Raw genomic sequence first — 25,286 nt, 5'->3', positions numbered from 1 at the left:
ATCCTGGGTCCTTCCAGGGCAGCTCTGGTTCTTCCTGCATGGAACCCCTGACTTGAAAATTTCAGCTGGCCCAAATGCTGCCCCCAGTTTCTGTCCTTGAGCCAGCAGTGCCTGGGCCTGGCCACTGATACCAGTTAGACACCTTCCTAACCCGGCCACCTGAGGCTGGCCCTGGCTCCTGCCCCACCTGCCACCAAATTCCTTCTCTGTGCACATCAGATTGCAGTCTGAGCTAATGAGAATACGACAAATCCAGTTATGGCCATTAGAAAGGCATCCTGCCCCCACCCCACCACACACACGCATCTTCCTCATAGACAAACTCCAGAGGAACCCTCCCTGCCCTGGGAGATACAGCCGAGCGCAGAACTGGCCTTGGGAAAAGTCTTCTTATGCAGGAAAAAAAAAGTCTGGCACTGTTTACCCGCTTCATTTATTTGGAGCTGGGATGCGGGTGGGTCATGGTGTCATTTGGAAAACAAGTACAATAAAAGTATACATCTGTTTCTTATGCTCCTGTGTATCCAAACCGTCACCCTCCAGAGATGGGAGAACACTGCCAGCAATTCAGTGGGAAAAAGTTGAAAGCAGATGCTAAATTCATCAGCACTATTGAATAGGCTTCGGGGGACAAATTGCTAATAACTAGAGGAAACATATGTGGCCAAAAGTTACTTTTCCAATAAGTCTTGGTTTTCCTGCCAGTCCCCAAGATTAACCAACTTGGTCTCTGTGAGCCCCATGGAGTATCACCAATTACCCACCTCAAAGGGGGTTCTGACATCTCTGCGTTTTCAAAATAACATCAAATTGAATTTAATTTGAAACACATGCCATCCAACATTTTTGGGGTGGTGAGGGCCAAGCGGGGGGTGCCCTATTGTGATCTGATGCTTGAAGTAAACCTCCTCCCTGCTGGGCTGGAGGCTGGAGGCTGGAGACTGGAGACTGAGGAACATAACCACCCCTGCCCTCCTTATCTTTTCCCCTCTCCACACTCCCTCCCTCCCAAGTTAGTTAAGACACGGCCTTGTGGTGGGTTCCCTGGATCCGGGTGGGCCCAGTGATCAGCAGTCTGTGCTCACAGAATAGAGAAAGTAGGGTCCGGTTCCATTCTGAGCTGAACCTTCACTAACACCCTCTCTTTTCTCAGGAGTGGCAAATGGGGTAGGGGGTGTTTAGCAAAACAACACACATTGTTGTAAGGCAAGATTTGGCTAAAGGTATAGGTTTCCAGCAATAGGATCACATTAAATCTCTAGGTGTTGACATTAAACCCAGTCCCTCGTTTCTTGGGGAAAATTACACACAAGGAATAACAACCAAGGCTCCCATTTTTCCATCAACAGCAAGACCCGCAATTTTGAAACTGCTGTCAGCTGATTACGCATTTGTGTGCACAGAGCCACTCCTCAGCTTCAGCAAAAACACTCTAAAGTGTTTTAAGCGAGGAAACAAGGTGACAGGGTATTTGTTAACAGAAACGCTAAGCCATTCCGGCAGCCTAGTGGGAGGAGCTAGCATGCAAATAAGCCCTTGCAACTTTCCAAGGATGTTCATAGGAGGGCCACAGCCAGAACCCCCTCCCCAAGTGCTGTGCCCCAGGCCCTAGGTGTTCAAGGTGGGCACTCTGCTGGCTGACCTGGGAGCGGGTGGGGGATGACAAAACGCTGTGAGCCAGAGGGCTTAAGAGGTGGTCCAGACCACAGGGGCCTGCCCCCTAGCAAGTTCCAGTTCCAATGGAGGCCCATCTCCCACAGGTTGAAATTTTAAACGTTTTAAATCAATCTGATAAGCTCTTAAATAAGAGAGTTTTGTCCTCCTACTGGAACAAATATGGCTTCAAAACACCTTGGAAGTTGGGGCTTGAACTTAGGATTGTGGGGCTCCTTGGAGATCAGTGCTGGAACATAGCAGCACCTTCTTTTCCACTTGGCTCCATCCCACATGCACCCCAAGCTCCATCTCACCCCCACCCCCAACCATACTGCAAGCAGCTGCCCCTTGGCCACCCCGCAGGCCTCGGGAGACGTGCTGGAGCCCTGTGCTCCTGGAAGGGGGCTCAGGGGTGTTTGGGTAGAAGATTCCAGTATCCTAAGTACCCAGAACACAGCCTAGAAGAAGGGGTATGTGGCTTTCAGTCCCACAGACTCCTCAAAATAGGGTGGGAGGCATGGCAGAGGAGGGACAGAGGCAGCCCCTACCCTACAGGACCCAGGGCAGGGGTCTCTCTTATCCAGGTCTAGAGTAGATACCAGCTCCTCCAGAGTAGAAGGAAGGTCTCCTCCTTTTGTGTGTGCCACAGTCCCAGTACAAGGCTGAGCAAATGAAGATTGTTAATTGAGCAACTGGTTGTTAACTGTGAGTTAAACTCGTCCAGCAAGACTGGATTCTTTCCACCCTGGAAGGTTCAATAACCACAAAATTCATTACAAAGAATCTCCAGCATTTGCCAAGCATCCACTGCATATGGGCATACCTCGTTTAACTGAGCTTCACAGATATCGTAGTTTCTACAAATGATGGTTTTTGGCAACCCTGCATTGTCAGACGATGGTTAGCATTTTCTAGCAATAAAGGTATGTATAATTTTTTAGACATAATGCTATCACATACTTAATATAGTGTATTACACTATTAATACACATTATTACACTATTAATAGTGTAATACACTATAATGTATTAACTATAGTGTAAACATAAGTTTTATATGTACTGGGAAACCAAAAAATTCATACAATTTGCTTGACTGCAATCTTCACATTGTTGAGGTGTTCTGCAACCAAATCCGCAGTATTTTCGAGGTCTCCCTGTATTATTCTAAGTGCGATGGGGATGCAGAAAGGCCTTGGGGAGCTCACATGCTACTGGTGTATGAAAACAGTACAGGTGAAGGAAGTGCTATGAGCTGCTATGTACAGGTGTGTGCAAGGCATGCTGCGCACAGCGAAAGGTAACCTGGCGACTCCATTATGACGTTGTAAAGCACTTGCAAGAAGGTCACTCCAGCCACTCCACAGTGTCCTGATCTGCAAAAGGGTTGTTGGAGGGACCGAGTGACACACTGCACTGCATGAAAAATACTTAGCAAAGCGCTAGCAGTAAATTAATGTTGCCACTGTGGTTGCTCTTTCAGTCTGGGAATTCTAGGGAATTCTATCAGGCCGAAAAACCTCATCCATCAGGCCTGCATTTGAGATGTGTGACTAAATGACTAAAGATGGGTAAGAAGGGGAGACTTCCGGGCAAGATGGCGGAGTAGAAGGACGCTTGTAAGCCACCCTCTCCCACAAATACACCAAGACCCACATCTACAGACCCACTCAGCCAACCAGAGCACCTGCGGAACTCCAACAGATCATCGCCCTCTTCAAAAGATAAAGACGCCAAAAATCTGGTAGGAGAAAAGGATAAAAGAAAGAACAAAAGGCAAAGCAGCACAGGACGGGTCCCGTGGGGAGGGAGCGGCAAAGGAGGACTGGCGCTTGCTCGCTGGGTCTCCCCTCTCCAATTGAGAGGCCAGCGGGACGGAGGGGGAGCCTCCGAGGCTCGGATCTGTATAGAGCAGCCCTTGTCTGACAGAACTAAGTTAAACGGGCACAGAGCGTCCCCCCCGACACCCAGCCTGAGACACGGGCCGGCAGCAGCGGGCAGGGCCAGGCTGCATAATCTGGGCGGAGGACGGGGGCGGCTGCACGGAGGAAACTCCGGGGGGCTGCAAGGGGCTGGGCGCCGGGGCTGTGGGTGTACAGGACAGAACAACCTGGGCCCTTCATAAAACAGCAAGGTTGATGTGCTCTCGGGGGAAGGGTGCATACCCCCATCTTTGAAAACACGCGGAAACTTTTCAGGGGAAGAGGGGCGGGGCCCAGGCAGAGCCGCCATATTCTCCGGCGCTTAACACCCAGGCGGGGGCAGAGACGAAACCTGCGTCCGCACCGAAGGGCTTAGCAGCCTCAAGGGCCAGACTGAGACGGGCCTACAGCCCTGGGCAGATAGGACCCTTCCATTCTGGTACCCCAGAGAACTTGCTCCACAAAGACAAACAAGCAGCTGGGTCTTGGCTCGGAGCAGGGAGGAAGCTGCCCCTGGGTCTTCCCCGAGCCCACACGCGGAGCGCGACCAGGGCGGAGCGCCGACCGGGGCGGAGCGCCGACGCAGAGCGCGCAGCCGCATAGAGCAGCGGAGCTACCGGCGGCGCAGGCAGGGGGAGAGCGGCCCCCCGCCTGTCGGGCAGGAACACAACCCCTGACCGAGGTGCTGGGAAGGGGCACGACCCGCCCTCCTGCCTGGCCAGTCTGCAACATCTGTCTGCGGCATCCAGAGGGGCAGTGACCCGCCCGCCCGCAGCAGAGGAGAGCTGCATCTGACCCCGTGTTAGGAGGAGGCGCGATCTGCTTGCCGACAGGTGCTGGGAGCAGCACAGAAGAGGGCGCCAACGGAGGGCCTATGAAAACAAGCTGAGCTTCCAAAACAGGACGAAGACAGAAGGACATCACATTAAAAGCACACAGACTCCAGGAGATCACCGACAACCCCCTTTTTTTTTTTTTTTTTGGTTTTTGTTTTGCTTTGTTTTGTTTTTTTGTTTTCTGTTTTTGTTTCTGTTTTGTTTTGTTTTAATCTGTTTTTACCTGTTCTATTTTCAATTACTCTTTTAATTTTTACTTCTTAATTCATTTCTATTTCTCTTGGGTTTTGATGTCCTGTTATTGATTAGACACAGGCTTCAAACACATATATTCATCTCCCCACCCCCCCCCTTTTTTTTTTAAGGTTTTAAAAGGACTTCTCCACCCGATTAATACTCTGCTTCAACCCGTTCTTCTATTATTCAGTATACATTGTTTTCAAACCCTCTTTCTCCCTTCTTTTAAAAATCTTTCTCTCTCTCTTATTCTTTTCTCTTTTTTTTCTTTTTTCTTTTTTCTTTTTTTTTCCTAAGTTCTATTCCTAAATAGGCATTAGATAGATAAAATCCTTAAGATCCAAAATAGACAACTGATACTTCATAAACCACAGTGCCAGAGAGGTATGAGCAAGATGAAGAAGCAGAGAAACCTTTCCCAATTAAAAGAACAAGAGGAATCCCCTGAAAGAAAGCTCAATGAAATAGACATCAATAGCCTACTAGATCAAGATTTCAAAAAAGGAGTGATCAAATTGCTGAAGGAATTAAAAGAGATAATGCTTAGAGAAATAAAATATGTCAAAAATGAAATTGAAGCTATAAAGAAGAGCCAAGCAAAATGGGAAAACTCAATGACAGAGATGAGGAATGATCTAACAGCTGTGCAAAGCCGACTAGTTAATGCAGAGGAACGAATTAGTGATCTAGAAGACAGGGCAACAGAAAGCACCCATTCAGAAGAACTACAAGATAAGCAAATAAAAAATAATGATAATAGCATAAGGGACCTATGGGATAATATAAAGCGTCCCAATCTTCGCATAATAGGGGTCCCAGAAGAGGAAGAAGGATCAAAGGGGATTGAAAAGGTTTTTGAAGAAATCATGACTGAAAACTTCCCAAACTTAAAGAAGGAATCAGATATCCAAGTACAGGAAGCTCAGAGGGTCCCAAACAGGAAGAACCCAAATAGACCCACACCAAGACATATCATAATCAAGATGGCCAGAGTCAAGGATAAAGAAATGATTCTAAAGGCAGCAAGAGAAAAGCAAAGAGTGAACTACAAGGGAACCCCCATAAGGCTCTCAGCTGATTTCTCTACACAAACACTACAGGCCAGAAGGGAGTGGCAAGATATATTCAAAGCCCTGAATGAAAAAAAGATGCAGCCTAGGATACTTTACCCAGCAAGGCTATCCTTTAGGATAGAAGGAGAAATAAAGAGTTTCACAGACAAAAAAAACTGCAGGAGTTTAGCAACACTAAACCCATGCTAAAAGAAATATTGAAAGGGCTATTCTAAATAGAAAAGCAGCAGGATGCTACAGAAATGAGAAACGTACAACTGGAAAGGTGATAACTCATGAATTACAAATAAAGAAAACACGAAATTATAAAAGAAGACATACAAATCACTGAGAGTGGGAGAGGGAGGCAGGGAAATATAGAATTTTTTTTCTTTCTTTTTTAAATTTTTTTAACAGTAGGATGGGTTTGAGATCATGTCATTATCAGTTTATTAAAAACGGGTATAGGTTAATAGATTTACAAAAAAGGGTAACCACAAGTCAAAAATTTACAAGGGAGTCACAAAAATTAAATAAAATCCATGATAATACAAAGGAAAATTACCAAACCACAAAAGGAAGAAGAAAGGAACAAAGAGGATATACCAATTCAACTGCAAAGATAAGTTCAAAATGGCAATAAACACACATCTATCATTAATTACTGTAAATGTTAATGGACTAAATGCTCCAGTCAAAAGACATAGAGTGGCAGACTGGATAATAAAGCAAGAACCTTCAATATGCTGCATACAAGAGACCCACTTTAGGGAGAAGGACACATATAGATTGAGAGTGAAAGGATGGAAAAGGATATTCCATGCAAATGGAAAAGCCAAAAAAGCAGGTGTTGCAGTACTGATTTCAGACAAAATAGACTTTAAAACAAAGGCCATAAAGAAAGATAAAGAAGGACATTTTATAATGATTAAAGGAGTGATACAAGATGAAGATATTACACTCGTTAATATATATGCACCCAATATAGGAGCACCTAAGTACATACAAGAATTACTAACAGAGATAAAGGGGGATATTGATGGGAATACAATCATAGTTGGAGATTTTAACACTGCATTAACATCACTAGACAGATCTTCCAGACAGAAAATAAACAAGGCAACAGAGAAATTAAATACTACAATAGAAAAACTAGATTTGGTGGATATTTTCAGAGCTTTACACCCCCAAAAAATAGAATATACATTCTTTTCAAGTGCACATGGAACATTTTCCAGGATCGATCATGTACTTGGACACAAAAGAAACCTCAACAAATTTAAGAAGATAGAAATTATCTCAAGCATCTTTACTGACCACAATGCCATGAAACTGGAAATCAACAACAGAGAAACAAAGGAGAAAAAAAGAAAAGCATGGAGATTAAACAATATGTTATTGAAAAAATAATGGATCAATGAGGAAATCAAAGCTGAAATTAAAAAATACCTTGAGACAAATGATAATGAAAGCACAACCACTCAAAACCTATGGGACACAGTAAAGGCAGTGCTAAGAGGGAAGTTTATAGCGATACAGGCCTTTCTCAAAAAAGAAGAACAATCTCAAATAAACAAGTTAACCCACCACCTAAATCAATTAGAAAAAGAAGAACAAAAAGCCCCAAAAAGCAGCAGAAGGAAGGAAATAATAAAGATCAGAGAGGAATTAAATACAATAGAGATTAACAAGACCATAGAAAAAATCAACCAAACTAAAAGTTGGTTTTTTGAAAAAGTAAATAAAATCGACAAACCTCTGGCCAAACTCACAAAGAAGAAAAAAGAGAGAGCACAAATTAGCAAAATAAGAAAGGAAAATGGAGAAATTACAACAAACAAAATAGAAATACAGAATATCATACGAGAATATTATGAAAAACTATATGGAACTAAACTGGATAACCTAGAGGAGATGGACAAGTTTCTGGAAACATACTGTCCACCAAAACTGAATCAAGAAGAAACTGAACACTTGAACAACCCGATCACTAGAAAGGAAATAGAAATAGCAATTAAAAACCTCCCTACAAATAAAAGTCCAGGACCGGACGGCTTCACCGGGGAATTCTACCAAACATACAAAGAAGAACTCATACCAGTCCTTCTCAAACTCTTCCAGACGATTGAAAAGGAGGGAATACTCCCAAACTCTTTCTATGAAGCCACCATCACCCTGATACCAAAACCAGGCAAAGACACTACAAAAAAAGAGAATTATAGGCCAATATCACTGATGAACATAGACGCCAAAATCCTCACCAAAATTTTAGCAAATAGAATCCAACAACACATAAAAAAGATTATACATCATGACCAAGTGGGGTTCATCCCAGGGACACAAGGCTGGTTCAACATACGCAAATCAATCAATGTAATACATCACATCAACAAGAGAAAGGACAAAAACCACATGATCATCTCAATCGATGCAGAAAAAGCATTTGATAAAATTCAACACCCATTTATGATAAAAACTCTCGCCAAAGTGGGTATAGAGGGAACATATCTCAACATAATAAAAGCTATATATGACAAACCTATAGCCAGCATAGTTCTCAACGGTGAAAAACTCAAAAGCTTCCCACTAAAATCTGGGACAAGACAAGGATGCCCACTATCACCACTCCTATTCAATATAGTCCTGGAAGTCCTAGCCACAGCAATCAGGCAAGAGAAAGAAATAAAAGGGATCCAAATTGGAAAAGAAGAGGTAAAAGTGTCATTATATGCTGACGACATGTTACTATATATAGAAAACCCTAAAAGGTCCACAAAAAAGCTACTAGAGCTGATCGAAGAATTCAGCAAGGTAGCAGGTTACAAAATTAATGTTCAAAAATCAGTTGCCTTTCTTTACACTAACGATAAATCAACAGAAAAAGAAAGTAAAGAAACAATCCCCTTTAAAATAGCACCCAAAGTAATAAAATATCTGGGAATAAATCTAACCAAGGAGGTGAAAGAATTATACACAGAAAACTATAAACCGTTGATGAAGGAAATTAAAGAAGAATTTAAAAAATGGAAAGATATTCCATGCTCTTGGATTGGAAGAATCAATATTGTTAAAATGGTCACACTGCCCAAGGCAATCTACAGATTTAATGCAATCCCTATCCAATTACCCAGGACATATTTCACAGAACTAGAACAAATCATAATAAAATTTATATGGAACCATCAAAGACCTAGAATTGCTAAAGCATTACTGAAGAGAAAGAATGAGGCTGGAGGAATAATTCTCCCAGACTTCAGACAATACTATAGAGCTACAGTCATCAAGACAGCATGGTATTGGTACCAAAACAGACATATAGACCAATGGAACAGAATAGAGAGCCCAGAAATGAACCCACAAACTTTTGGTCAACTCATCTTCGACAAAGGAGGCAAGAATATACAATGGAATAAAGACAGTCTCTTCAGTAAATGGTGTTGGGAAAACTGGACAGCAGCATGTAAAACAATGAAGCTAGAACACACCCTTACACCATATACAAAAATCAACTCAAAATGGATTAAAGACTTAAACATAAGACAAGATACAATAAACCTCCTAGAGGAAAACATAGGCAAAACATTATCTGACATACATTTCAAAAATTTTCTCCTAGAAGAAATAAAAGCAAGAATAAACACATGGGACCTAATGAAACTTACAAGCTTCTGCAGAGCAAAGGAAACCAGAGATAAAACAAGAAGAAAACCTACGGAATGGGAGAAAATTTTTGCAAGTGAAACCGACAAAGGCTTGATCTCCAAAATATATAAGCAGCTCATACGACTCAATAAGAAAAAAATAAACAACCCAATCCAAAAATGGGCAGAAGACCTAAACAAGCAATTCGCCAAGGAAGACATACAAATGATCAAAAAACACATGAAAAAATGTTCAATATCACTAATTATCAGAGAAATGCAAATCAAAACTACAATGAGGTATCACCTCACACCAGTCAGAATGGCCGTCATTCAAAAATCCAAAAATGACAAATGCTGGAGAGGCTGTGGAGAAAGGGGAACCCTCCTACACTGCTGGTGGGAATGCAGTTTGGTGCAGCCACTATGGAAAACAGTGTGGAGATTCCTCAAAAGACTAAGAATAGACTTACCATATGACCCAGGAATCCCACTCCTGGGCTTGTACCCAGAAGGAACCCTACTTCAGGATGACACCTGCACCCCAATGTTCATAGCAGCACTATTTACAATAGCCAAAACATGGAAACAACCTAAATGTCCATCAACAGGTGACTGGATAAAGAAGATGTGGTATATTTATACAATGGAATACTACTCAGCCATAAAAACCGACAACATAATGCCATTTGCAGCAACATGGATGCTCCTAGAGAATGTCATTCTAAGTGAAGTAAGCCAGAAAGAGAAAGAAAAATACCATATGAGATCGCTCATATGTGGAATCTAAAAAACAAAAACAAACAAACAAACAAAAACAAAGCATAAATACAGGACAGAAATGGACTCATGGACAGAGAATACAGACTTGTGGTTACCGGGGGGGGGGGGGGCGGGGTAGAGGGTGGGAAGGGATAGACTGGGATTTCAAAATTGTAGAACAGATAAACAAGATTACACTGTATAGCACAGGGAAATATACACAAAATGTTATGATAAATCACAGAGAAAAAAATGTGACAATGAGTGTGTATATGTCCATGTATGACTGAAAAATTGTACTGAACACTGGAATTTGACACAACACTGTAAAATGATTATGAATCAATAAAAATGTAAAAAAAAAAAAAAGATGGGTAAGAAGGACTCAGAGCACCGTGGGGCAGCAGTGCCATTCTTTGCCAGGCTTCCTCTTGGCTGGTCTGTCATTCTACACTGATGTCCAATAAGTACTCAAGTTCCAGTCACCTTGGGGCCCTTTGTCATTTCTTGAGTGTTTCTTGAATGGTGAGCTGGAAGGACCTAATGATGGAACCATGGAAACAAAGTTAAATTGGCTAAGAAATTTGACCAGCACATCGCCTGACCTGTGGTTCAGCCGACGGTCCTACAGCTTAGAGAATGCAATTCTCTGTAACAGTAGGAAGCTCTTCCACCTGTTACTGGCCCGGTGACAACACGGAGCTTAAACAAGGGAGAAGCAGGTAAGAGCAGTCCAAATGCTCTTATACAAAACGAAACACCCCAAAACGTTCAAATATGCAACGTCTAGCATTGTGCATCTTTGTATATAATACACTGTCCGCAATGTGTGTGCCCATTCATTATTTAATCAGTGATGGTAATGCCAGAGACACGTTTATCACACTGTTCCTTATTTGCCACTGTCACATATAGATATTATTAAATGTTAAATATCCAAATCCCCCGTATTCTTTCTTCATCTGCAGCATTATACTGGAAGCACTTTATCGCCCCTATAAGAAGTTTTTAAACAAGGAAAGTTTACATTTTCTTAATATTCTGTTTTAAAGTTCAGTGTTGCCTTCTCATAAATGAATCAATGATCTCTGTCTTTCTGATCAGGAAACTGGCTTCAATCTCTGAAGTTAAAGGAGACACCCAGATATTCACAAAGGCCAGCCAGAAACAGCAGAAGGGCTTCACCGGCCAAATCCTAAATTCTCAGGAAAGTTTGTCAAATTGTCCTTGAAAACCCAGTTTTCATTTTCTTCCCACTGAAGGGCACTCAACAAACATTTTCTGGATGGTTTTCAATGTACAGGCCTGTGAACAAGACAGACAAGTGGTCCCATATACACACAGTTTTCATCTAGTACAGAGGTCAGCAAATTGGCATTCTGTGGGCTTCATCCAATCAAGACAGGTGTTTTTTTTTTAATCTGAAAATTTCACATGCACATCCCAAGTTCCAGCTTCTCCTGAATAAGAAACTGGAAGTTCTACTGAGTCCAACCCCACACCGCAGCTGAGCAGCGCCATCCAGGACTGGGAGGCCGTCAGGGCCGGCCCAGCCCTCCGGGAGCCCGGGCCCCGCCACCCTCGCCTGGGCTTCGCTTGCTTGTGTTGCCTGTCTGGCCCTCGTGGGCAGCTCACTTTATAACCCCTGGTCTAGTGGCTTGTCCCATGAAGCAGAGTCAGACAGGTCGCGTGACACGGCGACACGATGAGCACTTAATACAGTTTCCACAAATACAGTCCTTGTGGCTTTCAGCTCCAAAAGCCCAAGTTCCAGCCGGGCGTCTCCCCGCCAAACAGAACATTTCCATGTCACAGTCAGAACTTCACATTGATGCTCTACCGTCTCTGGTTCACATTTTTCCTTCTCAAATGGGAAAGCAAAGACGGTATCGCCTTCGGGCCCAGGGGACACACGGTTCAGAAGGCACGAGTCTGCTGGCCGGGCCTGCAGCCAAAAGGAAGAGGAACAACTGTTCCCCGGGGGCAGACAGGCGGGGGCAGCCCCCCGCTGCCAGGCACCAGCCGTCATTAGCTACTGCCCCTCAGCACGCCCCAGAGAAACCGCTTCAAGACTCCAATACGCTTTCTGACTAGGGCTCGATTTCAGATGTTATCAAATTCCCTCCTGAGCAGGCACTACTCCGTTGCTCTCTCAAACTTCGAAACAGCTTCTCAGGCGGGTGAGGGGTGGTGGGGCTGGGGTGGGCAGTGCAGATTGCCTGTATCTACTGTCTTTGTAACCTTAACCAGGTAGAGCGGCCAGCTAAGAACTCTGTTCTAGAAGCAAGACAGGATGAAGTAACTATAGGAAGCGGCTGAATACTCAAAGGCCTGTAAAAGCATCCATCCACTTCAGTGAACATCAGGTGGGCCCCTGCCCCAACTCTGCACAAAGACACAGGGGCGGGGGGGCAGGACACCAGCTCTGAGACAGGGGTACCGCCCTCAAAGGACTTAAAAGCCCGGAATTCTCTAGAGCCTAGGACCAACGCGGGCGGTTTTTGTCTCCTGGAATCCAATCCCGCATCTTTCCCTTGGGGAATTATCCCTGCCTCCTTGTGCGAGGTCTTGGGGAGACTGTCAGTCACCGTGCTCCGCCTTCTCCCTCTCAGGACTCATCAGGTGGCCCAGGCTGGCCCATTGAACCTCTCCCTCCCGAGACACCTGAGTAAAGAAACAGGAGGTCAGAAAATGCCCCTGGAGCCGCTCTTTGCCAGGGGGCCCCGTCCTGTCCGAGCATCTCTCCTGTCTGAGCCTGGCGCTGCTTCTCCTCCCATCCAGTCTGCGGGCTGCCCTGCGCCCTCCCATGAACTCCTCCCACGCTGTGTTAACTACGCGAGGTTTCTGTTGCTGGTGACCGGTGACCTCTAACTGACCCTGGGACTCCCCTCCTCGAGATGGATGCAGCCGTGGTCTCTCGGGTTTAATAGAAAGACCCAGAGCCTCTGCAGCTGCTAAGGGCAAGCAGAGATTTTCTTCGTTGCAACAAAACATGAAAGAACGTGCTCTGAGCCAGGACAAAGCCCAGCACACGATGCTGGCTGGAGTCCTTTCTTCCCAGGTGTGCCCACTGGGAGATGTTTGGTTTGGACCGTACTGTCCTGTGGGCAGGTGGAAGCAAGCCTACGACCCCACGATGCTCAGAGCCCAGCAGCCCCCACCTCCGACACCTGGCCACCTCAGAAGTCTTGTCCTCCAGTGGACGTACTCCTTGTCCACTCATCAGATGCTTGTGAAAGTCTGCTTGGGACAGGCCTCGTGCCAGACAACCACTGGGTGCCCTTCCAACCTCCAGGAAAGAAAACAGCCAGGACATCTGTCTCCTCAGTGACCTCGTGATACAAACAGAAACACACACACTCATGCTTTCTGGTCCTAAATATGACACAAACCTGATGCTTGCGAACAACATGAAGTAAACTGGCAATGACTTCTGCTGCAGAAAATCCCTGCATCTTCAAGTGGGAAGACCCTGGGCAATGGGTTCCTCCATCACGCACCAATGGAGGAAGCTCTCCGCAGCCCTGGGAACAGCCAGTGGTCCTCGAATATTCAGAAATATCAAAAGGGGTGAGCAACGTGCTATGGGTTGGTGGTGAACTTTTTTTTTAAAGACCCCCCCAAAAAAAGCCCACAACTTTCGGGTTTATCGAGGACTTCGCTGTTTGGGCATTTTACCCCAATTACATACATTTTCAAAGAGAACATTGATCACTGACCCTCATCAATCAGACCCAAGAAGAGGGGTCGTTTCCTCACCTGTGCCGCAGGTGTGGCTGCCCTCTTGTCCCTGGGGTTGGCAACGGCTGGTCCCTGTCCAGCTAGAGTCCCCGATTGTTTCTGCCTGTTTGCCTCAGCGCCCAGGGCGGCCCACGCTGTGTCTGGCTCAGAGCAGGTGCCCAACAACACCTCAGAATCTCAGTAATCAATATCTGCGAAGTGAAGGAGGGAGGGAAGGAGGTCTAGTGGGCCACGACTCCTCGGCCACGCCCGGTCTCCCAAACGTGCAGAATTCTCAGCTGACTTCTCAGATCTCTCCTATTGTTGTCCTCAACTGGCCCATCTGGAGGGTCTTCCTGAAGAGAACATGTTCTCTAGATCACTAGAAGTGGGGGAACCGGGTCTCAGTAACCCCTGCAGACACACCAGCTCCACAATGGAGACATCAGGCCGCACAGATGGGTGAGGCCCCAGAGACACAGCCAGAGGCTTCCCTGGGCAGACACACCCAGTGTCTGGTCCCAGCTGAAGACTAGCTCCCTGAGGGGCCCTGGGTGAGCGACTTCCCTCAGGGGTTGAGAGATGACGGGGCTGGGTCTCTGGAAGGTCCATCCAGCTCCAAATGCCACCAAGAGATTCCCAGAGGCCCTCACCGTCACTTCAACAGCTCCAAACAGCCCAGTTGCTGAGTAGGGCCTAGCCCTTCCTTCCAGCAAGAAAACCACATCTAAGTGCGGGGGTCTCTACCCCATGCGCGCTGAGAGTCCCAGGATCTCACCAACTGTATTAAGAAAATTTTGGCCCAAAAAAGTAGGACTCTTCCATGTCCTTCAGAGATGGGAGGGAAGGGGGCAGTGCACGACCCTTGAAAGAATGACACAGCCATTGAAGATATGACAAAGACTGTTTAGAACTAACTAGTCTCAAGATGGTGGAAGACCTGACACCCGGGAGACCTTGAGCCTCGTCAGACACTCACTGTAACACACCAGCGGCTAATGGCACCCCCACAGGCGCCGTGACAGCTCCCAGGCTGGCCGTAAAAGGCCAGCTCCTGGAAATCCCCGCCCCTACCCCAAAGTAACTGGAATAATCCGCTCACTTGTTAGCCTGTGAAATTACCCAGCCCATGAAAACTAATCACCCCCGCGCTCCAGGGCCCCTCTCCCTTCTGAGACCACCGTGTTCTGCCCACGGGATGTGTGTTTCCTGGGGCCGCCTCTCGCCTCCGGACACGGCCTGCGTTCGGTCCACGGAGTACGCATCTCTCTGAAAAAATCTCCTTCTACTCAACTACGCTCTTGAACTCTTTCCCGCGCGAAGCCAAGGACCTTCACTTGGCAGGGAACATCCCAGGGACTTGCCGAAGACCTGGGACATGACCATCCGCTGGCACCTCATTCTCCTGCAGCACTCCTGCCATGTAACGGAGCTTAAAAATAACCCCAAAGCCACCGACCGTATCATCCCATCAGCTCCCAGGACACAGCGTCTCCCTCCCCCAACACAGGCGCACAGGCTCCAAATGAAGGATCTTTGGGGGAAGCAGAACAACAGAAAATCCTTCTGCGTTTGTTGTGCGTGGTGGGATTTCCCAGAGTTACAGCTCTAGGGGAAGAAAGAAGCCAGGGAAACACACTCCTGCAACATGTGGAGAATGAAGCCACCAACGGAATCCTACAGATTAGCTGGCTTCCCTCCAGCTGGTACAACCCAAAAGCATCCATATGACGTAGGCTAGAGTTTCTCTCCCCAACCCCCAGTGACCCTAATGAATTCCAGGTCGAGTATAGGCAAGAGTAATCCACGTCTGTCTGGCCTGGCCTCGTGATAACTTTATGCAAAGCTGCAGACAGATGTGGCTCAAAATAGTTCCCAGCAGTGGAAACAGAAGGGGTAAACTAAGGAGCAGGTATTTTTTTTTAAGGCTGGGGGTATTTGTAGAGGGATTAAAAACAACAACAACAGCAGGCACCATCACACATCCTTTTAAATAACCCCCAGAAAGCAAGAGGTAACACCCTTGCTAATATCAGATTTCACCTTAGGGGCAGAAAGTCTTACTGAACAAAGACACGCATCGCAACAAAAATAAAGACACTGGTTTTCTTCCTTATCTAAATGTCTTCATCCTCACGTAGCTCGGATCGCTGGATCGCTCACCCCAAACAAAGAAGACTTGGGTCCCTCTAGAGATACAGGCTTTGTCCCCAGACAAGAACCCGCAGCTGGGACCAGGGCAAGGACGTCGAGGCAAGTCACGCAAGCACGGGGTGGGATCCTGCCTTTATTAAAAATGTGGCTATTTTGTTGCCTATGACATTTTTGCACTAGTTTTGATTTTCTCTTTTTTAAATATTGCATTCACTTTTACTTAACTTTCTGGCCTCCCCTTCAAGTCTTCACCTGAAGGAGTGTGTCATTACCCTGTTCTCAACCCTGAAAGAAACCCGTGGAAATCAGATTTATAAAAACTCAGAGACAACGAATATATATATATACGTATGCATGACTGGGACATGATGCTGCACACCAGAAACTGACACACTGTAACCAACGAGACTTCAATTCAAAAACAAACAAACAAAAAAAACAGAAGCGACATGCACCTCTCTCGCTGACTGGCTTCTGACTTTTGGCAAAGCAGTTTGCTGTTCCCCAAATTGTGGGTGGTTTGGGCCACCACCGAGCAAGGTGGGAGCACAAGACCTCGGCCACATTGGCCTCTGAGCCTTCCTCATGGACTCGTGAGTTTGTTTCTGGTTTTTAAATTACTGGGCCAGGCCCAGGGCTCGCCGGCTGCCCTGTTCTAGAGTTACTGTTTATTAAGGCTTCCTGCTAAGTCAGCCCTGAGAAGCCATAAAAGAAAAGGCCTGTACCTCCAGGCCTCTGAACACCGCCAAGTTTTCCAAAGCTCTTGGCTCTTCGAGGACTCCGAGTTGGGGCAGAAGAGAAAGGCCAGGGGATGCCCTGTTCTGCTACCCCTTCCTGGCAGACGTGGTGGGTGCGCGGGAGTTTAGAAGCCTCCCCACTAAACTGCGTCTGGAGAAGCAGCTCACTCACACTGTGCTCCTTGTCTGGATTTATTTTCCTTCTAAAGAAAATTGGTTCCTATCTCAAAGAGGGGGGAGGTGTGTACGTGGGGGTGGGGGTGTCCCATTTTCAGGAATTCTCTGTTTCTACGGAAACATGCCTTGGAATTTGAGTGGGTCATTCCCCTACATTAAACAGTTGATCCATTGGCTCTGTGCTCCAGAGCGGAGCGGTGGTTACGTGGGGCTACCTGCAGGCAGGAGAGGGGCCCCAGGCAGCCCCCGCTGGACGTGCTGAGATGCTGTGGATCGGACGGAGCTGGATGGAGAGCTGGCGTTACAAAGCCGGGCGAGTTCCGACCTGGTCGGGGGGCCCCCTTAAGGAAAGCACTGTTTGCATCTCAGCTTCCTTTGTTTCAAATTCTTGCAGGAATAAACCGCCCCAGAGATGTCAGAGGCGTTCGTCTGCCTTCAGATTTAAGGCCACGTTCCTAGCTGCAATGTCTCTTTCATCTAGTAGAAACCCCACGTCTCCTCCGGGTCACGCAGGGTCATGGCCTCTCTGGACCAAGTTTTCTTGATGCAAATCAAACTGCCTTCCAGTCTCCAGTCTCTGTCCCCTCCAGTCGGGATCAGCTGCATTTCAACTAACCTGCCTTTGCCCCCCACCTCTGACATCTCACCTCCGCACCCCCACTCTGGGCTAGAAAAGGGGACTTTCGGTCCAAAGGAACCCAACACGAAGGTCACCTTGCAGGGGCCGACTTTGCCAACAAACTCTAAAATTTAGCCCCAAGGTCCTCAAATTTTAAAGACGCATCTTGCCGTGAAGGGTTCTAAGAGATATGCTACCCAAACTCAAAATTGGGGTGTAAATGGGCACTGAATTCCCAAGGGGGAGATGGTTACATGGGAGGGGGAAGCTCAGCGAGTAAAACCATGATCAGTCTAAACCCTGAGTTAAGACCGTTTTTAGTCTGGTTGATACCATTTTCCCTTATGTGTCCTTATTTACTGACTATTTTTTGTAAACAGATTCCATAGTCTATTTCCTAGGATCCCTTCCTGGGGGCCCGCCCTTCAGGTCCTGGGCGTTGCTGGGTGAGACTGCAAATGATCACCAAGCATCATGATTATAACTGTTGGACTCACCCTTACTAAGATTTCATCATTTAACAAAAAGGTTCCGAACAGATCATTCGAATTATCCTGAAACACCAGACCCCATCACTGCACCCACCTCCCCACTCAGCAGAGGGAGCCCGGGGACAGGGCCTTCCGAGAACACCATGGCCCGTTCCCCAAACACTCCAATCATTTACCAAGGTAAATGGGGAGCAACAGTGAAGAAAAAAGGAGAGGAGGGTATAGCTGAGGGGTAAATTGAGTGCTTGGCATGCACAAGGTCCTGGGTTCAATCCCCAGTACCTCCACTAAAAAATAATAATAAAAATAAAAAATAAGGGGGGAGGGTATAGCTCAGGGCAGAGTGCATGCTTAGCACACAAGGGGTCCTGGGTTCAATCCCCAGTCCCTCCACTGAAATAAATAGATAAATAAACCCAATTACCTACCCTTTGAAAAAAAATTTTTTTAATAATTTTAAAAAATATTATTTAAAAAAAGAAAGAAAGGAGGGGCAGAAAGGGCAGGATGGAATCTCATCAAGCCTGGAACAACCTTTGGCCACCAGAGTCCTTATCAAGCTGCTTATCAGCAGCCAGGCAGCCAGACACACCCTTTCCCAGGGCCTGTAAACCTGATGCAGATTGAATGCTAATAGCCCGCCCACCAAGGGCCAAGTAGTTGGGAAGGCCTGGGGCGCGGGGCGCAGGCGCCTCGCTGCAGGACCAGGGTTGGAGGGTCCAAGGACACTGACCTCAACAGCACCTGAGCTTCTGACCCCACAGCGCCCATAACCGCAGACTGGCTACGGCAGGCAGGGTGCGGGGAAGGGTCCCGCAGCCCCGGGTCTGTGCAGGTGTGGTCGTGTCTCTGAGGTACGGAGGGTCCACGAGGGCTCAAGTGCCACACTGAGACTGTCCCGCGTATTTGCTCACATCATCCTCACACACCTTTATCCACAGGAGTCACAGTCAGCATCAACGTGGACCGCCACTGCCGTGGTCTGCATAGTTGTGACAAGGGCTGGGAAGACTGTCCCTTGGCCTCCACAGGTGCAGCACCAGCGACGATACTCTCAGTCTGACTCACGGGCCAGGTGGCAATCACTGGGTCCCTGAAATCCCATGGTGGGTGGACAGCTGGCCCCACATCAGCAGGAGGCAAGGGTACCGGATCCATCCGTCCCTCTGGGATGTTCTCTTAAAACACCCCTCCTTGGAGACTCACTAACCTGTCTTTCTTGAACAACATGGGGGCTGAGATGGGTCTGTTAAATGATTGCCTTTTCATGGACAAGTTTAAATGCTTTGTTCATTATTATTATTAGAACCCCGTATGTTGTTCCTTCTGCTGAGTCAGTGTGACCAGGATGGTCATCTTGTTAGGTCACTATTTGAGAGTCACGCTGACATCTGCACCTTACCTGGGGAAACCGGGAGAGAGTGGCCCCACCCTGGGCCACGCAACAGTCAGACCAGGACACAGGGCAGGGCTCGGGGGTCTGGAGTCTGCCCACAAGATTCCAGAGCCCAGATTTTCCGCCACAGCCATGATTTCAAACATCCTGACTGCTCTTTTCATAAGTGCATTCCCCTTTGTCAATCCATGTGGCTCAGATTTTTGTTGGGAAACACGGTCACTGTCACAGCCTCACAATGCCTCCCTCATTGTGTCCTCCTTGGAGAGACTGACCGATGACGGGTTCCTTCCATTCTCAGGAACAAAGTGGAGAGGAACACAGCGGGGCGCCTTGCTGGGTGCCCCGCAGCTCCCTTGGCCATCAGAGAGTGGATGGATTCACTCCCAGCCAGAGGGACGTTGGCAGGCACAGAGGGGCCGCCCTTCTGCGGGGTACAGTTAGAAGCGAGAGCCCTGTCATGGTTAATTGTATGTGTCAACTAGATGTTGCCAGGAAGGTATATTTTAGATACAATTAACATTTAAATTGGAAGATGCTGAATAAAGCAGATTACCCTTCATAATGTGGGTGGGCCTCATGTGATCAGCTGAAGGCCTTGACAGGGATTCTGCCTCCTGAATGCCTGGGACTGAAGACTGCAACATCGACTCACTGTGTGTGTGTGTGTGTGTGTGTGTGTATTTATATACACATACATGTCTACACACACACACACACACACACACACACACACTCACATCCCATTTGTTCCGACTCTCTGGAGACCCTGACAGATCTAACCCCCCACCGTGTCACAGGATGTTTCTGCTTGTGAAGTTTGCTCATGGAAAACAGCCCTGAGTGCACAGGGGTGTAAGCACGGGGGCTCCTTGTCCCTCCTCCTCCCCTGATTATCTTATTCTTGGCAAATTTTCCATGACCATACGATGGGATGTGTTCTTCTCAGATGTGGAGTTTTGTTTTTATTTTCGTTGGCAATGGTGGGGTTGCTGGGGGTAGGGAAAGGGGACTCCCTAATGTGGCCCAAAACTGCCATGAAAATCCCTTGTCCCGTGGATGAGCCTCCATCCCAGGGGCAAGAAGGGCGGCTGCCCGGGACCCGTGCGTTTGGCAAATCTCTGGGGTCCTGGACCTCCTGGAAGATGCAATGGAAGTTACAGGCAATAGCCCTAGAAAATACCCGCATACGTCCGCAGGGAAGTGCGGACCTCTGGACAGCCTCCCACACCTTGGGACAGGGCGCCTCACGCGTGGGAGGAAGCCCTGCAGACAGAACCTCTCGGGAAGTCGAGCAGCACCACTGAGCGGCCATGATGTGCCTGGTGCTGACCATGCTCAGTCTAGAAGAACTCAGCGCACAGAACGTGGGAAAACCAGAGAACTCGATCTCATATCCGAAAGATACTTCTGGGGGTCTCCTGAGCCTTAACCAGCCATTCACTTTCCACGTGAGATGCAGGAACTCCCGACACCCCTCCTGCAGCTCCAGGAAACGCAGCCTAAACGTCATACTCGAGGAACGCCTGCAGCCTTGCAAGCGCCCTTCGGAGACAAAGCAGTATCGGTGCGTCTACCTGTGCGACTGGAAGGGCAGTAAAAGGAAAGACACCAAAAGCTGAAAATCACCCAAAGTTCAAGACTCTCAACTTAGGCGTGAGGATCGAGACTGCTGTGGGTTCCCAGAGCAGCCAGCGGCAGGGACTGGGTGCACATCACACCCTGGGGAAGTTTCTAGAGACCAGGAGGGTCTGCTAAAGAAGAGGGGATGATAGCTCAGAGAAAGGAGACGCTGGAAGTGGGGCTCTGGCAGGAGGTGGGGGTGGGGGGCAGGGGGACAGAACCTGGAAGAGCCCTCGGTGTGGACTACCCCGCCCCCTTTGGCTCAATTCAGTCATTTGTCAGATCCTCCCATTTCTCCAAAGGTCCATGTCCCCTAAAGCCCGTTTTCCCATGGCGCAACCTGGTCCAAGATGTTGTAAGGATTGCCAGTGGACCTGTCCACATCTCAACAGAGAGTTTCAGGAAGGAAGGAAAGCAAGAGGGAAAGAAGGAGGGCGGGAGAGAGAGAAGGGAAGACAGAAAGCCCATCTGGGAGCATCTTCCAGCTAGTGTACGTGGCTTGTCTGGCTTCCAAATGCTCAAGTCTGGCTATTGTCATTTTTGTGTCTCTGGGTAGCTCCCGGGACCCACAAACACCATATTTTATCCTCCCCCGCTAGTGTTTAAAATGAATCAGGGCCAGGCAAGAGGGGAAGAGGTAAATCAAACTGTGAGGGGAACATTAGCGAACTGGCCGCCCTAGACAAAGTCCAAGGCCCATGCCTCGTCTCAGGCCACGCACGACACCTCAGAATTATGAGACAGGATTCCACCAGATCGCGGGGTTTGCTTGGCTGCTCGGGCAGTTCAGAGCAGTCGCTTCCCCTCACCCAGAGCTCAGGGCTTAGCAGCCGACAGAGAACTCAGCGCTCTCCTCCCTCCCCTCCCCTCCTCTGGGAAGGCACCCTGTCCCTAGTTCGCTCGACTTTCTTCTCCTTTTAGATCCGTGGCCTGGGATGCCTGCCAGCACAAGGCTGGGTCCCCTGTTGACGGCCCTGGCTCCTGGGTTCTGCGAAGCTAACTGGGTCAGAGAACGATGCCAGGAAGATAAGAATCAGAAAGGACAGGCGTCTGGGTGATGGGGGCTGTCAGAGAAGGTGACCCTGATCGCCATCCAAGAACAGAAAGCCATCAATAGCAGCTGGGCCAGAAGTCCCTCCCTAGCACACATCACTTTTACTACTTGGCACCGTCCTTCCTCCTGGGGGCTGACAGTACGTTAGAAGCCTGGTCAGACACAGCCCGGCAAGCAAATTCTGCCACCAGGGTCAGCTCCATATTGGGGGACACAGGATAAAGGGCAAACGTGGAGTCCCGGCTTCAAAAAGTATTACGAATTTCAAGATGGCAACAAGACAGCTTTAAACCACAAGGGTCCTTCTGAGCCAGGACCCTGTACAGGTGTCTAGGTTCCCAGGGGAAGCCAGTTCTGTCTGCCACGCCAGCACGATGGGGTGACTTTCCAGATCCCTCCCAGATGTACTCAGAGGACGCGTAACCTGGTCTGAAAGACACGCAACCCTTCAGGTTCACCCTCCGCTGCATTTCATTATCGAAGTGTTGTTGAAACATGGCTGGTAAGTGAGGCCCCCCAAGCTGTCACCCCAGGTGCTCAGAGGTTAGGTGGCTCGGGGAACCCCCGAGGGACACGATTCAAGGTGGCTCCAAACACCACAGCAGAGTTGCCTTTCCAGGCCAAGGGCTCCGGGAAGGCCAAGAATCCCTAGTCGGGTACAAGCAGGTCGCCCAAGAGACCCCAAGAATACCCAGGGGCATAACGCAGACATCTGGTGCAAGTGCCAGAGGTACAGAGACCAGGAAGGCGAAACCCAAAGGCTGGTGATCAGAGCAAGGTTAAGCCCTCTTCGCAGTCTGCAGGCTGCTGCTTTTGCAGAAGGGCTTTCGGGATCGAGTCACTGCCCACGGCCCCAGGATAGGGTGGACCTCACAGTAGGGGGACCCCAGGACTAACTCAGGTGGCGCTGACTCCGTTCTGCAGTCAGAGAGCTCTTGGGGACCGGAGCGGAGAAAGGCAGCTGTCTGGGGCAGTGGCGGTGAGGGAGCTTGAAGCCCGTGGAATTTCACCCTGACTGACAGGTTCTTCTAGGTTCTGCCAAGCCCACCCCTGTGCTCCCTAGAGAGCCAGCTGCTTTCAAGGAATGTGAAACTCCTTGGAGTCTGGCAGGGTCAGGAGAGGGGCCGGGTCCACTGAGCCCAGGGGGCAGGAGATAACTTTCGGGGCTTCCTCCCTCCCAGAGGGACTTCTCAGGTGTCTAATTCCTCCGGCTGGTTCACTGCACTCGGAGGGAGGGAGGGAGGGACGGCTCCCCCCCGCCCCGGATCAGACACTCCGAGATTGGGTTTCTCTTGGTCCAGGCCCTCAAAGGGGATGGGGGTCACACCCTTGGCCTGCAGACAGGGCCTGGGCTGGCAGGAGACTTAGCAAGTGCCAGAGGCTGTGCCAGGTGGGCTCTGGGCTGACCAGGCTGGAGTAGGACCAGGTCCTCTTGGCATGTGGCCTGGGAGCCCCAGTCCCCAGGGCTGACTCCCCCACACCAAGGCTGACTCACTCAGGAGTGTTGATCCAGATGATGTCCAGGTGACAATAGTAGACACACTCCTTGTCCTTGTAGGTAAGGCATGTACAGCGCCGGGCTCGGTGGTGCACGGGGTCCCCTTTGGCTGCCTGCTCCCCAAACTGACCTGGTCCTTGCTCCTGCCCATGGCTTCCGGGGCTTGGACCCCGCACTGCCGCTGTGGCCACAGTCTCCTCCGTGTCCCCCTCAGATCTGGCTGCAGAGGGGGCCCGGGGTTCGCCGCTCCTGCCAGCGTCCCCAGGCTGGGGGCTTGGCACCGATCCTGCAAGATGCAGATTGAGGGACTCCTGAGTATGCGGGTCCCCAACACCCATCGTCCCCAAAAACCCGGGAGAGGGGGACAACCAAACTTTCTGCAAAGTTGGCAAGCTAATGGCACTTTCTGTGAAGTCTCCAAGCTCTGCCAAACATTTGGAAAAGTCTGCAAAAGCTGTATGCGCAGTTTCTGAAAAGTCTGCAAGTTATGTGCACGTTTGGTGAAAAGTAGGGAAGCCAGTCTCCCTTTCTGCACTGTCTGCAAGCTGTCTGCTCCCACTGAAAACGTGCAAGCATTGCACAGGCTTTCGGAAAACGTGGCAATCATTTCGCACCATTTCTGAAAAGTTTGCAAACTTTTTAAAAGGTTCCCGACTTCATGAAAAACTGACCAAGTTGGCCCCCAGGCCCCAGGTCTCCAGCCTGCGCGTACGTAAGCTGCAACCTCCCCAGCCTGCGGGGTAGTCCGCGCCCTCAGCTTCTGCCCCCCACCCCCACCAGCCCGCCCCCGCCTGCAGGGGTGGCGAGCCTAGGCAAGAGGCCGCTCCGCGCAGGGCACCCTTTTCCGCGCCCCCGATCCCGGGGTCCTTTTGTGTGCGCTCGCGCCGGGACACGCGCGCCGCCCCGCCCGCTTACCTGCGGCGGAGGTCACTGTGAGCCCGAAAAGGAACCAAAGCCCCAGCTCCATGAACCCCGATCGGGCGCGGGAGCCCCGGGCCGGAGGACAGACGCCTGTGGCCGAGAAAGGGCGCTGGGGCAGGCACAGCTGGCCTCGCCCTCCAGCTGGGAGGGGGGTTTGTGGCGGGCCGATGGCTCGCTGCGTCCCGGGCTGCTGCCGGGAGTTGGCTGCGACGGTCACAGACTTCAGAGCGCTCTGCCCATCCCTGCTCAGGGCTGGCCGGCTGTGGGCTCGGGCTTTTCTGGCTCCCGCACCACCCCCCTTGCCTCCCCGCCCCACGGAGGGGCTGGAGCTGCCGCGCCCGGGCCTTTGAACCCGGCGCGCACGGGGGTCGCCTCCCAGGAGCGGAGGAGCGGGCCAGGAGCACAGCGCACCCAGCACAGCCAGGGGTGGGGGCGGCGCTCAGGGCCGGTGCGGGGGGTTGGGTGGGGTGGGGTTGGGGCCGGGACAGCTGCCGGAAGGCTAGGCGCGCGCGCGCACACTCACACAGACGCACACGCACACGCGCGCACTCACGCTCACACCCCGACCCCGCTGCTTTGCTGCCTCGGACCTGCAGTCCCCACCCTAGGGCAGTAGGGAAGATAAAAGGCTGCGCGAGAAGGCTATCTTTTATCTCAGGGGCTCGGGGAAGCAGCATTTCTCAGCATTCACCTAGTGACACCTTACGCCTTGCATAGACCTGCCTGCCAAAGTCCTGGGTGTACTTTACACTCGTGACTCACGGGCCGGCAGCGGCTCCCAGCCGCTCCCA

At 49.3% G+C, this 25,286-nt stretch overlaps 1 protein-coding gene across 2 annotated transcripts in view; it reads right to left on the bottom strand.

Annotated features, from left to right (window-relative positions):
* Window positions 1-24,903, bottom strand: part of EDN3 (endothelin 3) — a 30,649-nt gene extending 5,746 nt beyond the window's left edge. For both annotated transcript variants that reach the window (XM_072944506.1, XM_072944505.1), the window contains exons 1-2: window positions 24,490-24,903; window positions 23,572-23,860 (exon numbers count right to left, since the gene is read on the bottom strand). In XM_072944506.1, coding sequence (XP_072800607.1) covers window positions 23,572-23,860; window positions 24,490-24,541 — 341 coding nt within the window. In that variant the 5' untranslated portion in view covers window positions 24,542-24,903. The remainder of the gene's footprint in view (window positions 1-23,571; window positions 23,861-24,489) is intronic.
* Window positions 24,904-25,286: the final 383 nt, after the last annotated feature.

Source organism: Vicugna pacos, chromosome 19 (assembly GCF_048564905.1).
Source record: "Vicugna pacos chromosome 19, VicPac4, whole genome shotgun sequence".
NCBI lineage: Eukaryota > Metazoa > Chordata > Mammalia > Artiodactyla > Camelidae > Vicugna > Vicugna pacos.
The sequence above is the reverse complement of the archived record's forward strand: the minus strand, read 5'-3'. Positions and strand labels throughout refer to the sequence as shown.